The 17,502-nt window shown below is 38.8% G+C and overlaps 1 protein-coding gene across 4 annotated transcripts in view; it reads left to right on the top strand.

Annotated features, from left to right (window-relative positions):
* Positions 1 to 17,502, top strand: part of LOC126375149 (uncharacterized) — a 557,945-nt gene that overhangs the window by 304,935 nt on the left and 235,508 nt on the right. For all 4 annotated transcript variants that reach the window (XM_050022003.1, XM_050022000.1, XM_050022001.1 and 1 more), the window contains exon 2: positions 9,919 to 10,276. In XM_050022003.1, coding sequence (XP_049877960.1) covers positions 9,919 to 10,276 — 358 coding nt within the window. The remainder of the gene's footprint in view (positions 1 to 9,918; positions 10,277 to 17,502) is intronic.

The following is a 17,502-nucleotide window of genomic DNA, read 5'->3' as shown; positions in this document are numbered from 1 at the left end:
TTTTCAAACGTGTTTGCGTTACCGCGAAGGCAATGTTTGTTAGCAGTAAAATTAAAGGTAGCTCAGATATTATTAAAATGACTTGGAAAGTTATTAATAGCGAAACTGGGAAAGTCAAAGCACGCGATCTCGAGTATCAATTACAAATTGACGGTAAACTACTCACAAATGATAAGCAAGTTGCTGAAGCTTTTGAAAAATTCTTTACTGACATTCCATTTTCGACTACCAAGGACTTGAAGTCATCTCCTGCACTCGCTCAATCACTTGTAAGGGAGCACATAGATACGTCCAAAGTAGATAAACTAACATTTACACACGTGAGTCCTAGGGACGTCTTAAGAGCTTTTAAATCTTTAGAAATCAAAAAGACTGCAGATCTTCATGGTCTCTCTGTTAAAGTCATTAACTCCGTGATTGATTGCATAGCTCCCTATCTATCATGTATATTTAATAAATGTGTAGACAATGGTGTGTTTCCAGATTTAATGAAGCACAGTAAAGTCATTCCATTGTTTAAAGCTGGTAGTACTTCTGACCCTACTAATTTTAGACCAATATCTATACTACCCACGCTTAGTAAAATATTTGAAAAAATTTTATTACTGCAATTACTTCAACATTTCAATTTAAACAATTTAATGTCTAATAAACAATTTGGTTTCACAAAGGGTCGCTCAACAACCGATGCTGGTGTTGAGTTAATAAATCATGTTTTTCAGGCTTGGGAGGAGTCCAAAGATGCTATTGGTGTCTTTTGCGACCTTTCCAAAGCCTTCGATTGCGTTTGTCATGATATCTTGATCGCGAAACTTCGTCACTATGGAATAACTGATAATGCCATCGCTCTTTTGGAGTCATACCTTAGTGGCCGCGTTCAGAGGGTTGATGTGCATGGCTCCAGATCGTGTGGATCTAACGTCACTATAGGCGTCCCGCAGGGCTCAATTCTAGGTCCATTTCTATTCCTAGTTTACATAAACGACCTACCTAGCCTTGTAAAACATGAGGTGGTGCTGTTTGCAGATGATACCTCCTTACTTTTTAAAGTAAAGAGACGACAAGATTCCTTTGACGATGTAAACAACGCCATTTCAGAGGTAGTGGATTGGTTTACTGTAAACAACCTGCTACTTAATGAAAATAAAACAAAATATGTTTATTTTAGGTTATCGAATGTTAGTAGGCCCCTCGATTCTATTATTGTAAAAAATAAGGAATTGGACCTCACGGATACTGCTGTATTTTTGGGAATTACTTTGGACGCTAAGTTGCAATGGAGTCCTCATATTGATAAGTTGTCCAAAAGGCTCAGCTCAGCAGCATTCGCGGTCAAAAAAATTCGTTTAATAACCGATATAGAAACCGCGCGATTAGTTTATTTTGCCTACTTCCACAGTCTAATGTCGTACGGCATCTTGCTGTGGGGTCATGCTGCAGATATGAACAGCATTTTTGTTCTGCAAAAGCGAGCCATTCGGGCGATTTACAAATTGGGACCCAAGATGTCACTTAGAAATAAATTTAAAGAAATTAATATTTTAACTTTGGCATCACAATATATCTTTGAAAACTTAATATATGTAAAAAAACATATAGGATTATTTGCAAAAAATAGCGATCGGCACATTGTTAATACCAGGAACAAAAATAAACTTGCTTTACAAGTCAGTCGATTACATAAGATTACTAAATCTTTTAAGGGGCAATGTATACGTTTTTACAATAAGATTCCCATTGACATTCAGAATTTGCCTTTCAACTGTTTTAAGACAGTAGTTAAACAAAAACTTTACAAAAAAGGTTATTATAAAGTTAGTGATTATTTAGAAGATATGAATGCATGGGATTAACTGTCTGAGAACTGATATTAGGCAGCTAAATTACTCAATTGTATACCAATATTTTATGTTTATTTTTATTTTTTTAAAGAACGTCTAGGGCCCTGTGCCGAGGTTTTTCTTGCAGCTTCTTTTCCCCGGCTATACAGGTTGTGAGAAGCTGCAGTAGTTTTAGGCGGATGAGACGTTCGTTATGTAAAATTGACGATTCAAAGTGTAACTATGTTACCTACTGAATAAAGATATTTTTGAATTTGAATTTGAATTTGAATTTGAATCTCGCTGGTATGCAAACCGTTTGACGTGTGCTATCAACATAGTTCTGTCGGGTTATTGGCCAATGTAAAATTTTTAGACGGTTGTTTTAGATTTGTGCTTAAAATTTATTTATTTATTTATTATTGACGTGTGTTCCATAAATATGCTTGTCGATTACCCGTCCCTTTCCTTTTCGGCGGATAAGAAAATGACAGATATAACAAAATAAAATTAGATAGTGTTTACAGGAATTAGCACCAATATGTTCCTTTTTGCAATAAACAATTGTGTATTGTATTGTGTAAACAAAAGAAATACAATCAGAACACCAAACCAACTGTCAATAATTACAGTGATACAAACACACGAGATTAGATTATGCCGCGCTCATTATTACGTTCAAATGGGTCCTGTCAAACTTGTCATTAATGAAGGCAAAGTACGCAACGTGTTCGCAAATATTAACGGCCATTGAAAAGCTATTTGGGCATGTGGCAAGCCACCGCTAGTGTTTGAGTTTGTAATTCATTTGCGGTTCTAAAAGCTCTCATGTTAATCTCATTACAAGTCAAGGAGACAAAACCATAAATACACGACTGTATCTCAATATTAACTAAGTAGCCACACCTCACCGCTTTCCATAAGACCAACGCGATAGATAGTGAACCGTATCGCCGTCTATAATGGTCGAGCCAACTGTGTTACTAAAACAAATACGAGAAAAGAAGCGGCCGGCGTCGCTCCGCAACAACACCAGTGGTCAAAGCGATCAAGGCGCGCATACGAAGAAATCCAGTTCGAAAACCATGATATACTTTTTACAGACGAAAAAAATTTCTATATAGAAGAAAAGTACAATAAACAGAATGATAGAGTGCACCCTAAGAGCTCTGAAGAAGCAGGAAAAAAAGTTCCACGGACTCAACATGGACATCATCCATCTTCATTGATGGTCTGGTTGGGAGTCCCCTCTCCTACTATGGGCCTACTGAGGTTCATTTTTGCGAAAAAGGGGTCAAAACCAGTGCCAAAGTGTACCAGGAGACGGTTATAGATCGGTATATAAAACACCTGCCCAACACGCTATTTTCTGGACACCACTTCGTGTTTCAGCAGGATTCTGCGCCTGCTCACAAAGCCAAGACTACTCAAGCCTGGTTCGAATGTCACAACATCGACTTTGTCAGACACCAACCCGGACCTTAATCCTCTGCACTATAAAATTTGGCAGGTCTTAAAGAACAAGTCTGTGCTAAACCCCATAAAAATTTGGAGATCCTGAAATTAGATATTATTAAAGCAATCGCTGAAATAGACATGGAAATGGTGCGTGCTGCGATAGACGACCGGCCACGGCGATTAAGGGCCGTTATTAAAAATAAGGGAGGTCATTTTGAATAATTTTAAGTTATTTTAATTCATTGATAAATGTACTTTAAAAAATAGTACACACATTTTTGTATAAGGGTTGTTACATTATTTTTTATCATTACTTTCCTACGTATATGACAGAACTTTGGGACCGACTATGTATAATAATCGGGAGCGGAACATAAAAGCGATGATTCCTCTTTTACTCCATTTTGTTTTATTGGCATTGGTTAATAGCGACATCTGTTAGATTTTTGATTACTAAGTTACATTTTCAAATATTTTGACATTGAGGTAAAAACAAACGAACGAAGCGAACTAATTGGCTCCTACAATATGCGCTAGATGGCGCTTGTCCGTGACACTGTTTTTATTGATTGTTTTATATTCATTGTCACCGTCACAACAAGCCATAATCGACAAGAGACTGCTCACTTCATCACAGGTACTAACAACACTAATCGCTTAATACAATCTCGACTATGTGAGCAAATATTAGGAGCCATTGGAAAGCTATTTGGCAAGCAGCAGGCGTTGCGGTAATTGACTCTCAGAGAGTGGTAGCACCTTGATGGTGGGTGTAGGTACGTACACTTTCAAACGAGTGCTCTCGTCAAGCTTCACCGAGTACCGTATCTCATTGGCAAACTCCGGACACTTCAAAAACCTCGTTTTACGCGGACACTACACATCGACGTTATCGTACACGCGTATCTGTTTGTGACGTTCAACGCTATACGATTGAAGACTAAAGTACGACCGAGGGGGTGAGGTTAACCTAGCTCAGCCGCAGGTGGGGAGCGGAGAGTTACCATTCTATACGTAGTATTATTCCTTATTGTATGCCACTGGCCTGGGTTTAGGCAAGAGTTACTATGTATTCGGCGCGGCTCGTCGCTCCTGTTTGTTTCGGTTCGGATCACATTACACTATGATACTTGATTAGATCGCTTGTTTATCAACACGCGAATTCTTTTATGAATGAAATTGGATCTTGGGAGTTATGTTTTTCTTATAATCGGAGTATATATTATGTGAACCAGAAATGTACGCATACAATACATGTAAACATGATGGCCCAGATTCTTGCAGACACTTAGGTGTCTGCAAGAATCTGGGAATTTAAATTATTAGTAATTTAAATTTTAGTTATACCCGCCATTTTATTATCCGCCGAAATGGAAAGGGACGGATGATAGTCAACTGTTAATTTTAAAATGAATGAGAGAATGAATGAATCGCCCGAGCGAATAAAAAAGGCATCTCGCTGATATCGGACCCGTTTGACGTGTGCTGTCAACTTAATTCTATCAGGTTATTGGCCTTTTGAGGGGGTTTTAAAATTTCTGCCTAAAATTGACACGAGTTCCATAAGTTTTATGCCTGTCGAATACCCGTCCCTTAAAGTAAATAAGATGGTCTGTATTGGAACCAGAACCAATATTCGTATAAACGGTTTCCGTGGTCTAGTGGCGGGTCTCTCGATCTGGAAGTCTCGGGTTCGGTTCCCGGCGGAGACACATACATACATACACTAACACTTATTTCCCACCGGAATAAGCAGAGATTCTCTTATATATTTTCATCTTCTCTTATACATTAATTCGTTTTAGTTTTTCCTAAAGTCCCAGCCCAGCACTAAAGTAATAATATTAAAACCAAAATACGTCCTACCGCTGGACACAGGCCTAACTTTAATCAGAGTGAGTGTGGAGCATACTCCACTACGCTGCCCTCCTGCAGATTCGTAGTAAGTCTTTGGAGTTTTAATGTTGTTAGACTTAACTCTCTCTTGGGTCGGTCTCTCATATCTGAGGATCGTGGTCAGCATCAGGGTTGCACCTGGAGCGATCTGCCTCTACCGGTTCCTGTCCAGCGCTTCCCTTACTACAGTGTAGAGAACTTGGATGACGACGAGTCTTTCACTTGATCAGTTCATCTAGTTGGTGAACGACCACGCGATCTTTAGCCTAGACTTAACAATTACGTATCAAATTGTAGCGGCGCTCTTCGCGCACGTCCGCACTCTTCAGCGCCGCGACGAGCAAAACCGAGACGCGGTCAGGCCGGTCGTATTTATCGCTCGCGCAAAGTTTCCGGGGTGGAAAGCGCGACGCGCGGGCGCAGAGGAACGATTGCGCCGCGCGTCGCTTTCCACCCCGGAAACTTACACCTACAAAATCATAAGCAAATGAGAATCGAATCTAATTATTGGTTAAATACAATTCGTATTGACAATATAATTTGTGGGTGAATTACCGTAATTCACCCACAAATTATACGTCACGATCACACACATTATTAACACTATAACATTAGCCAGTAATAGTTATCCACATCACTGCAGTTGTTTCAACATTTAATTATGTAATTAACAGTATATTTGATAACCGATAGTTAACTGCAAACATTCATCCATGATTGTCATTGGTTTTCCTATTCCTATTATAAAGGGTGGCCCAGAGGTTCACGTTCAAAATGAAAAATTAGATAGAAAGACTCATTGGCTACTAGAAACACCCCCATGTATGTTCAGCGATTATTAACGATTTAGGAGATATGACCCATTTTGTACCTTTTTCTAGATTTTCTACCTTACTTCAGAAATCATTATTTTGTCGCAATTTCTTCCTTAATAATTGTTTTATTAGCCGACTACGGCGAAGCAAAAAGGAGGGTTATGTGTTTTTTTACTTCAAACCTATTCCATAGATTAATAATAATCAGAATAAACACATTTGTCTAACAGATAGCTCGGTGAAACGTGGGTACTTAGTTCATCTTCCAATGGATGTACCTCCAGAAATAACCCAATTGGGAATATCGCCGTGAGCTTATTTAATGTTGTCTGGCTGACACGGCTGTGTCAATAGGCTCTGCACGGTAACCGTGCCGCGCGCGGCGCGAATTATATCGAGGCCTTCCACCAATAGCCGTTTGACGTCCATCTACATAGATAGCACTCGTATCGTTAATTGGTCGAAGCGCTCAATATAATTCTGTCGTTATAATATACAATCCTGATGACCCGATTACTCTAGCTCTATAGGCAGCCAATGAGCTCGCGACAACAAACACTTCAGGACTCCGACACCGACTACACTGGTGTGATCGACGATTTCTCTCATTCAGCGTTCTATCGCTATCGGCCCACTAGAATAGATTTTTTAAATATAATTCTCTTAGACGACGCCCCGAGCAGAGTTTCGCGCCCATCTAAACTGAGCACTTTCAGGCCTGTTGTCTTAAATTTCGTATCGCGTGAGAGCTCTCAGCGCTCCCCGAGTAGTTAAGTCATGCGTATTATGCTTCCGGTCAAGTAGTTAATACCATTTGCGACAAATCTACATAATGAGTCACGTTAAATCATGTCAAAAAAAGCATACTTAGTATGCGGCAAATCTACAATAAGTCATATCAAAAAAATACTAGTTGACATAGTCTGCGTTATCCAAACCAAACATTCTTTCCAGATCACATAGAAAAATCGCCCGTATTTGCTTTTTTGTGTACAGAAGGAAATAATAAATACCTACCCAGACGTCTTAGACATCTTAAATCAGCCTTCATCTGTCCCACAAGGCATGTGATCAAAAACAAATGGACAGTTACGAATTGTATTGACAAGTTAGGTACACGTCAAACCAGCCAAAATAATGGGGCATTCTCAACTTCGACAAATGACGTGTTTTTCCCTAAACATTTTATTCAATAACATTTTGACGAAGTGTTCATTTTTTGCTTTTGACCCAACAAGGTATGGATGGATTGTGTGAGGAATGATATGTGTGTGAATAGTGTGAGTACGGAGAAGTCGACTGACAGAGATGGATGGTAGAGAAATACATGGAGTGCCGACCCCGCCTCGAGTGGAATAAGGGCAGGACGATGAAGATGTTTATTGTTTTTTTTTTGTATTTTTTTGTTTTTGTTTTTATTATTTCACAGCTGAGCAAAGGTTGACACTCCATTTTAATCAATCAATAATACTTTATTGCACAACGACAAACTAAGGACATAAATATACGAATAAAAATAAGCACAATCAATTTCTGCCAGGCAACCTTAGGGTGAAAGAAGTCCATCACCACCATCCATCCTCAACCATTCATCTCCATTTCTTCCTGATAAATACAAAACATAAATAATATACTTTATTGCACTCTAATGATCCGTACCTGCGACCTCAAAGTGAGAGAGAGTCTACCAACTTGGCCACAGTTCCGTACGATGAGAGGCAAGTCAAGTGTTCTACCAACAATTACATACGACTGTAAGTTATAAATTTACTTAAATCTAAATTTTGGCGCCAGTCTAGAGCCGCTGGAGCAAGTTTGTCAAGCTCCTCCAGGCGGCCGGAATAACGCCTGAGGGTGTCTCCTCTCCAGAATAATGTATGATAAGCATGTTACGTATAAAGGTTGGTACTGACTGATGTTACGAGGCGTAATGTAATGTGTTACACAGCGAGCTTTCGTGCTGTCAGTACAGGGAAATGATGATGATGATGTGATCCAGCCAATTTCGGCTACGGCGACTGCTTCAACTCTGACGTTCATGTGCTCACATGTGGCTTATATAGCCAATCTTATTGGAAAATATCCTCGCACATAGTGGGCATGGGAGTACACCATTTAAACAGGGAAATACACTGATTTTAAGCACATGACGTAACATATCATGCCCACTGCGAATGGTACATTACGCCTCGTGACACCGGTCGAGTAAGGGAAAAGAGACAAATACTGAGAATTATTAAGGACAGAAGAGGCAAGATGATTGGACACCTAATAAAATAAGATGAATTTATTAAAAACATCATAGAAGGAAAGCTAGAAGGAAAGAGAGGAAGGGGAAGACCAAGAAGAGCTTACATGGAACAGATTAAAGAAAAGGTTAAAGTCGTGTCTTATAGGGAAGTCAAGGAATTGACCTTTGATAGACTGGAATGGAAAATCTACACCGACAAGAGCGTGGCTCTTAAATTGATGATGATGATGAACACCGGTCAATAGCCACCTTAACCTCAGTGTTGATGCTCGCCATGAGCGCCTTATTTCCCTGTACTGATGCACGAACGCTCGCTGTGTAACACATTACATTACGCCTCGTAACACCAGTCAGTAACCACCTTCTGTATCCGCGAAGGGGTAAGCAATAGGTGTTTAGTATAACACCCACTTCTCGCCAGCTATGTTTAATTCCCGTCTAATAATATATCGTCTTATACAATCCGCGTAGCCGGAACCCACATGATAATAATTATTTATGATCCAAACATGAATTCAAAGCCATAAAGCCCGTGACACTAAGTCACTAGCGACCCGCCCCGGCTTCGCTCGGGTGCAATGCTGAGGAAAAAATGAAATTATTTACGACATCACATTAAAAACCTCAAAAATAACAGTATTTAATTGATGTTATTCTACATATAAACCTTCCTCTTGAATCACTCTATCTATTAAAAAAACCGCATCAAAATCCGTTGCGTACTTTTAAAGATTTAAGCGTACATAGGGCTACAGGAAAAGCGACTTTGTTTTATACTATATAGTGACGCGTTTTACGAACAGAGCTATCGCGGATTACGTACAACATCTTTTATATTCCATTCCCAAGGAACCCCATAAGAGCTCTACAAAAACAACAGTTACCAATTGGATTGATAAGTTATATACCTAATAATAAGGGATATTCTGGACCTTTCTCGAACGTTCGACAAATGACGTCATTTCTTCCCAATTCTTTCAATAACCGCGTGACGAAATTACGCACTTATTGGAACAACTTATTCTTTCTATTGTTTTATTATTAGGGTTATATTTTTTATTTGCCATAAATGCAGTAAGTATGTGTGTGTAGGTATATATATATATATATAGAGCAGTTTCGCACTTATGTAAGAAAATAGCCAGGAAAATACAGCAAGGAGGAAATTAAAAAAAGCGGTGATGATAGATTATGTTTCCTAAGCGGAAACAATTTAGGTGTTAGACGCAATTTTTTAAACTTAAATACAACATTTTATGATGTAACAGCAACATTGGAACATTATTTATAATTTAAACATTATCAAATTATTTTTCATAATTTTATTTATTTATTTTAATTACCTAACAAGGTAGGCTATCATCACACATCACTAATTTAAGTGCCACGCTCTTGTCGGTGCAACATTTTCCATGCTACTTTTTTAGGGAAAAATAGGGCAGTGGTTTCCCTCTTGCCTTCCGCCCCGCAGTACTCTGTCTGACGCGATTGGGATGGGGCCCAGAGTAGTCTATTTCAAAGCCGTACTAGGACTCCTGTCCTCCACCTCTGAATAGGACAGACAGACAATTTACCTATGAATGTATTAATATTCCTAGCCTGCAAGTTAATAAGCAATTTATCTTTAACCTAAACTACTAAAAAAAATTGAGAAAATGACTTTTTTCCTTTGTTGCAGGTTAACAATGCAGCGATTGCTTACCATCACGCTGATGACCACCATGGCGGCAGACGTATACACCCAGGAAGACCGGGAGCACCAGGGCCCACAAACCTGCGGGGGCCGCCTCAAGGGCCCAGTGGGGGTCATCCAGACCCCCAACTTCCCAAACCCGTTCCCGGTCCCGATAAAATGCCGCTGGATCATCGAGCATGACATTGTCAACGGGACCATATCGATATATTTCACTCAGCAGTACACGACCAGTGGGCTGACCTTCACAGAGTATATGTACTATGATGAGTCGTACAAACTGGGTGAGAGGAAGGCTCTCACCGTCACCGAGGAGAACATCACCAGGATCAAGTGGTTGCAGGTGAGAATTACTTATTTGTTCACTTTTAAAAACCCACGCTGCTAGTAAATTTACTTTTTATAACTGCAGTTTTTAAAATTAAAACTAAACGAGTTTTAAACAACTGCAAAACTACAGTTGCACTTAGTTAAATAGAAATTAAAATTACAAAGAGAATAGAAAAGTTGTATAACCATATTCAATTTAAAAACTTGAATATTTTTAAGTTCGTGTTATGAAATGGGACTGGGCTGGATATGTTGCCCGAATGCCCGATGATCTCTGGGCCAAAAAAGCTACAGAGTGGGTTCCTGCAAATGCTGTCAGACGTCGGGGAAGGCCACGAAAAAGCTGGGGACAGGGAGGAGTGGAAGAAAGGAAGAGAGGCCTTTACCCTGCAGTGGGACATTGAGGGCTATTATTAATAATAATTAAATGTAATAAATAGCCCGCGCGCAAGTTGTTGTCAGTGTCACCTGAGTTACTTATGTGAGAAGTGAGGTGAGAGAGGGGAGCGATTGAATGATTGGCGGACACTCGCGTCGACGTAACGCACCAATGAGTGTTTGTCACCATCGTCTCCTTATTCCTAGCTGTAACGCTAGGGATATTGTAAGTAATTTACAATGTTCCGTATATATGCATTTAGGGACATACATACATAAACTCGCGCTACTTTATTACTTTTGTATATTACATACATGCCTATTTCCCACTGAAGTAAGCAGAGACTATAGTATTCCATTTGCTTCGATCCTTACACACTTCTCTTGCTTCCTCCACATTAGGTTTAGTACGATCTACTCTGAACCGGCGTGCGTGTATGAAGCGATTGATGTATTTAGGGACGAGACAACAATCATGACGCTTATCATTCAGCATAAGTCAGCTGGCATCAAATCCTCTTACATCATATTTCACAGAACAAAAAAAAATCAACTTCACCTTTTTACCAGTAGATACTAGCAGTTTCAGTCACCACATTTTATTTTCCCCTCATCCAAAGCAAAACAAACACACGAAAAGAAAAAAATTGCACATATTTTTTTACGTCAATGATATACGTCGCTCGAGACTAAGCGAGTGGGGTTAATAATGTACAACATTACCGTAATTGCCGTTGTAACAAGGTTGTCGCCGACTGTACCTACGTCGCCAGATGAATACGTTGTTGACTTTCCTGCGGATGTTGCAGGGGTAGAAATAGTGTTGGGACTCGATGTTTTTTAATCGAGTCTAATGCGAGTGGTGTGAGCTAGAAGAGTGGCCTGAGAGAGAGTGAAGAGTGAAAGGTAAGGGAGAAGTAGAAGCTCAAAGGGGAGGCCTTTGCCCACCAGTGGGATAATAGAACCAAGGAATAAAACGAGGAGCTCGGCGGCGCAGCGGTAAACGCGCTCGGTCTGCGATTGTTGAAGTTAAGCAACTTTCACAAAGGCCGGTCATAGGATGGGTGACCACATAAAAAAACTTTTCATCTCGAGCTCCTCAGTGCTTCGGAAGGCACGTTAAGCCGTTGGTCCCGGCTGCATTAGCAGTCATTAATAACCATCAATCCGCACTGGGCCCGCGCGGTGGTTTAAGGCCCGATCTCCCTATCTATCCATATAGAAGGCCCGTGCCCCAGCAGTGGGGACGTTAATGGGCTGATGATGATGTGTACTAATAAGCGACCGCCTATTGTTCCTATTTTATCCTATGTTATAATGTGCAATAAATAATTATTGATTGATTGAAAAAAAATCGAGTGGCATGTGTTCTGTCAATGGCTAATGCATGCTCAAACAACGAAGAAACATTTACAAATAGCATCGAGTCGAAAGAAGTCCTTCTAATTTTAAAATGCTCATTATCTGTTGTATCAGGAAATACATACATACATACATAAACTCACGCCCATTTCCCACCGGGGTAAGCAGAGACTATAGAATTCCATTTGCTTCGATCCTGACACACTTCTCTTGCTTCCTCCACATTCATCAATCGCTTCATACATATATTTTTGTATCAGGAAATCCGTGTCTTAAATGAATACTGAATTTAATTACGTGCTTCGAAATGCGTTAAGCTTTTGGTCCCGGTTACTACTTAGTGATGTAAGTACCTGGTCGTTACATGAGTCATGTCAGGGGCCTATGGCAGCTCAATAATATCACTGACACTAGAGTTGCTGAGGTTGTTCATACACCTCACAACCCACACGACAGAAGAAGACTGTATTTAACTAGATACTTCCCTAATTATGTATTAATGTGTACAATAAAGAGTTAATACACAGTGCACTGAAAATATCTTGAAAATAATTTCCTATTTAAATTAAGATAAATATTCAATTACATGAACAGCCCCAAAATGCACTCACATACCTTATTTTAAGATTGACTCACTCCCATAAACCGTTTTCAGTTAGTAACAATTTTAGCTAGGAAGCACTTAAGTATATTATTTTATTCAATTAAGTTGGGGGCCTATCACTCATGCTATTACTTAGCGACACCCATACGTTAGGACACTTAAAGGTTCCCCCCATCGTGACCCAATATGGAGCAGAAATCAGAAATCAGAGTCATTTATTCAAAGCAATTATCATGGACAAATTTGCAGAAGATCAATGTAACATTTTTGAATCTACGTCATTTCGCAAAGTATTATGACTGAGGAGAAGATGTGACAAGAAACTGCAACAGCAACACATCTTTTAAAACAAGGTATACATTACAAGTTATTTGATAACTAGAGAAACATATTTAATACCAGGCATCATCATCATCATATCATCCAAGCCGTGTCTGGCGACGGCGACTCCTAAGTGTCTATCCCAGGTCGATGTTATGATAGGCTCTGACAGAACGTCTATAATGACGTTCCGATTCCAAGGTGTCATACTATCTATTATGAACCATCAATGACCCATGGTCTCTGCCCGTGAAAGGGTGAAGTTATCACCTAAAAGGTTAAACTCCCTCGACCCAAAAATAAATGAAATCGTAACATCACTAGCTTAACAAAACCTCTTTCACATTTTTTGCAGCAGCCATTTTCTCTTCCCACACAGGTCTGTCATTTGTTTCATAATTATTTCTGAAATGTACCGCCTCCGCAAGACGTTTCTTAATTTAACTTCTTTGTTTTGTTGTGGGGTGATATTGTTTGTTTTTTCCGTCTTTGGCGGGATCGCGTGTTAACATTTAGGTAAGTACAAATATAGAAAAGAGATTGTACCTAATTATCCACATATTGTTTCGCCTTAGGTAGGATACGAGCTGGCACACTTGCATGCCAGCTCCTTGTACATGGCAGCTACTTTCATCTGTATACGTTAACTGGCATGTCTGTACCTTGCAAGCAAGTAGATTGTACTTGTTTATAAGTTTAGCTTATAGGCAGCTCTACAGTGTGCTAGTTACTACGTGCTTGCTGCATGCAAGCTACTGCTCCGTTTAATTGGCATGTGTTATGTATTTTTATAATATTATGTTCATTTGGAAAAAACTCATAATTGGATTGTAGTGAAAATGTTGTAAGTACTTTTATTGCGATGGACACAATCCCTCTGTCGGTTATTACGATATGTTATAAAACCTAGATGAAAGGCAGAGTATAGATGACTATGCAAGAGTCGCAATTGTTAGAGGTCTTTACACACAGAGGCGGAGCTAGCTTTAAGCAATGTGGGACTGGAAGCGCAGTGAATTTTTACGTGAATGTGTGTATACTCGGACATAACGGCCTCCGCAGCCCAGTGGCTGACGATCGGGCTCACTATCCGGAGGTCCCGAGATCTTATCCCGGTGGGGATATATCACAAAAAAATACTTTAAGATCCCTAGTTTGGTGAAGACGATCCGTGCTTGTTCGGTTACTACTTACCGATGTAAGTATGTCAGGGGCCTTTGGCAATTCACTTTTAACCCTGACACTACGGTTGATAAGGCTCGTAATCCATCTCACAATCCACACGATGGAAAACGTAGACTCGGACGTTATACAATGTCTCCGGAACAGAATCAAGTTTTAAATATAGTTCCCAGTCTATTTCGTACCGTTCTGCCACATGACGACGGAACCCCGAAAGGAACACAGAATCTTACCCTCATTTTCCCGGTCGTCGCGTGAAAATAAAAGATAATTCGCAACAGAAGCTCGCGGAACAACCAATCCTTTCCGCCATTACAAGATTTGCGGAAACAATGCTGTTACGGGTATAATTGAGAAATGCCATGACCCGCAATTCTCTTGGGGGATGGGTCGGGGAATGTCAAGAGGTTTCTGGTTGTTATAACCCAAAATAATAAGCCGTGCGGATTAACTAAACATCTGACATCTCTCTAGTAACCTACTTATCTATATACCACGTAGGCAACTTTCTACGCGAGGTATCAAAACTCAAACTTAAAACTCATTATTTTTTATAAAGTTGACGAATCAAAGTGTTACTATGTTACCCACTACATACACTTTGAATCGTCGATTGTCATCAATGTCGAAAACAACTGCAGCTTCTCATTATCTGTAGGGCTGAGGAAAAGTAGCTTCATGAAAAACCTCGGCACATTGCCCTAGAGATTCTTAAAAAAAGACTTATTTCGCTACCGAGAGAGATTGGTTTCCAGACGGTTATTGCATTCTTGTCTGTATCTCATTCATCATCAATCAATTTAAGAGCCACGCTCTTGTCGGTGTAGCATTTTCCATTCCAGTCTATCAAAGGCCAATTCTTAACCTTTAACGTCGTGTCTTATAGGGAAGTCAAAGAATTGGCCTTTGATAGACTGGAATGGAAAATGCTTTCTTTAATCTGTTTCATGTAAGCTCTTCTGTATCTCAATAATAAGCTATTTTGCATCCTAGTCAAATGTGATACTTTTTACGAAACGTATCATCTATTCATTTTGAACGAAAATGTTCCGTTGAATTTCTATGGAAATACTGTTCTAGTAACGTCATTAATAAAAGCAGTCATCCATCGTACTTATTGCGATTTAATTGAAATTGGAAAATAAGTCAAATAGATTTCTGATCATTTTAAACTGGCTTCTATTTACATATTAGCATTTCATAATTTATCTTTGACCGTGTGAAATACCCTTTTCGAACAGGATTATACTATATGTATACGTATATAAGTAGGTGATTATACTGTATGGATTGGACGTTGCAGGAATAACTGGCTGTTCATCTTCTTATTTTTTTTAAGGATTTCCCTACCGCCCCACTCGAGCAAAGGCCTTCCCTCTCTTCTTCCAGAGTTCGGGTCTCTTTGCTCTCGTTTTATTTAGAAATATAATATACAGCATACAATTAATTCGAATTTCAAATATGAATTTCGAACGGAACCGCTCTATGATACGATATTTCGAAAACGGAATTGTTTTAAAATTAATAAAAATGTTCTGTGAATATTTGATACTTGGATGTGTGCCTGGCTTTTGCACGTTTTCCGATATCGCTTCGTCATCAGCCAATTTTAAAGACAGATGGGAAGGTCTCTCTACCTTTGGAGAAAGTCGGAAACTGCGATCCATCTACACTATTACTTTCCGGTACTTTCCGGTGTCTATTATGTTTTCCTCCGAAAAACATAATAGACACCGGATATGTTTTCGGAGGAAAACATAATAGACACCAAAAAAAAGTATTCGGAAAATTAGGAATAGCCTATTTTATCACTTACAATATGTATAGTAAATATCGGTATAATTATTGTCATTAATTATATGTCATAACAAAATAATGTCTCTACCAACTTAAAAATTTTTTTAGCATTAAAAAGTACACGAACATAATAACATTGAAATACATCGCCAATGGAGTAAGAAGAGATGTATACTGTATAGTATAATATACACCCACCCTGTGTCAAATATGTAAAGAAAAAAAAACCGACTACGAAAAAGAAAGAGGTCTTCAATTCAAGGCCTATGTATTTTCATAACACAACGGTAACAAAATCGAACAATGAAACTAAATTGGACAGAGATCGGGTTGTGGTTGATTCAATATTGAGTGATTTATTTTTCAGTAAACCGACCTGTATTCAGCTGATTCATTTCAGACAATACGCGTTAATATTATAACGACCTTGTATTGTATTACTTGTTACCGGCAACATTTTACCTACCCTTGGTGATTACATTTCCGTGCCAAATCACGCGTTGGTAATACTCACACATATTTATTAATAAGTAAAGAAAAAAAAAGAAAAAATATTTATTTCTATGATGGACGCCACAATACAAACTAACTACTCATGATTTCAGTTATCACCCGCGGAATATTTATTCCAACTCTAAATACGTAATATAACGTAAAGTAATGTTCTTTCCCAAGGTTTAATCTATTTCTGTACCTAATTTCATCAAAATCAGTTTAGTATTTTTGGCGTGAAAGCGTAACAGACATACAGAATTACTTTCGCAGGTATAATATTAGTAGGAATTATGTATTAGATATCAGTTAGTACACGTTATACGAAAGCTACAATTTTGTCACACAAAAAATACGAAAAAGTTATGAAAATATGGAATCTGACGCGCAATATCAATTCAAACAAAGGTACGTACCATAATTTCGTACATTTTACGGATATTAACTTTTCAGAGGTATTGTTTTTCCTTTCTCAATAAAAGGGTTGGTATCAAAAATATCTTTAATAAGATCCGAAATGTTAAACACCTCGATAGCGATCCCACGCATCTTCGCGCCATTATTAAAAAAACATGGAGGCGGCGTTCTGAGCAAACTTTCTCAATATAAAATTATGCATTCCATTAGCATTTTCCGCGGAGGTCTTTCTACCTCGAATGCTCGGTCCTACAGGACGTGATGTGAATCGCGATCAGCTTTTACGATAATAATATGATATTTTACCGCACTCTGCCGGTGGTGTAATACATCATTTATGTAATAGAACTACCGAGTTCAACGTTCGATGACAACTTAGTCGTGTTATATTAAGTGGTGGTGGTGTGACTTTCACGCTGATCCGAGAAGGATTTCTTTCCGAATGTTACAAAGTGAAGTTTTACTGCTATTTTATGTAGAGATTTATTTTCTGTGTAAATTGAGAAATATTCAATGCTGACGCTTTGCCTATTTATTTAAGCTCCATGCCAGCAAAATTTGAACTTTATTTAACTTAAGGGCCACGCTATAACAACGTAATATTTACCACTTATCTGTATCCAAAGTCAATTATTTGTTATAAAAACTTATGTTCGCCATCTCTTTCATTTAAAACGAATTAAAAT

The sequence above is a fragment of the Pectinophora gossypiella genome, chromosome 18, assembly GCF_024362695.1.
Source record: "Pectinophora gossypiella chromosome 18, ilPecGoss1.1, whole genome shotgun sequence".
NCBI lineage: Eukaryota > Metazoa > Arthropoda > Insecta > Lepidoptera > Gelechiidae > Pectinophora > Pectinophora gossypiella.
The sequence above is the reverse complement of the archived record's forward strand: the minus strand, read 5'-3'. Positions and strand labels throughout refer to the sequence as shown.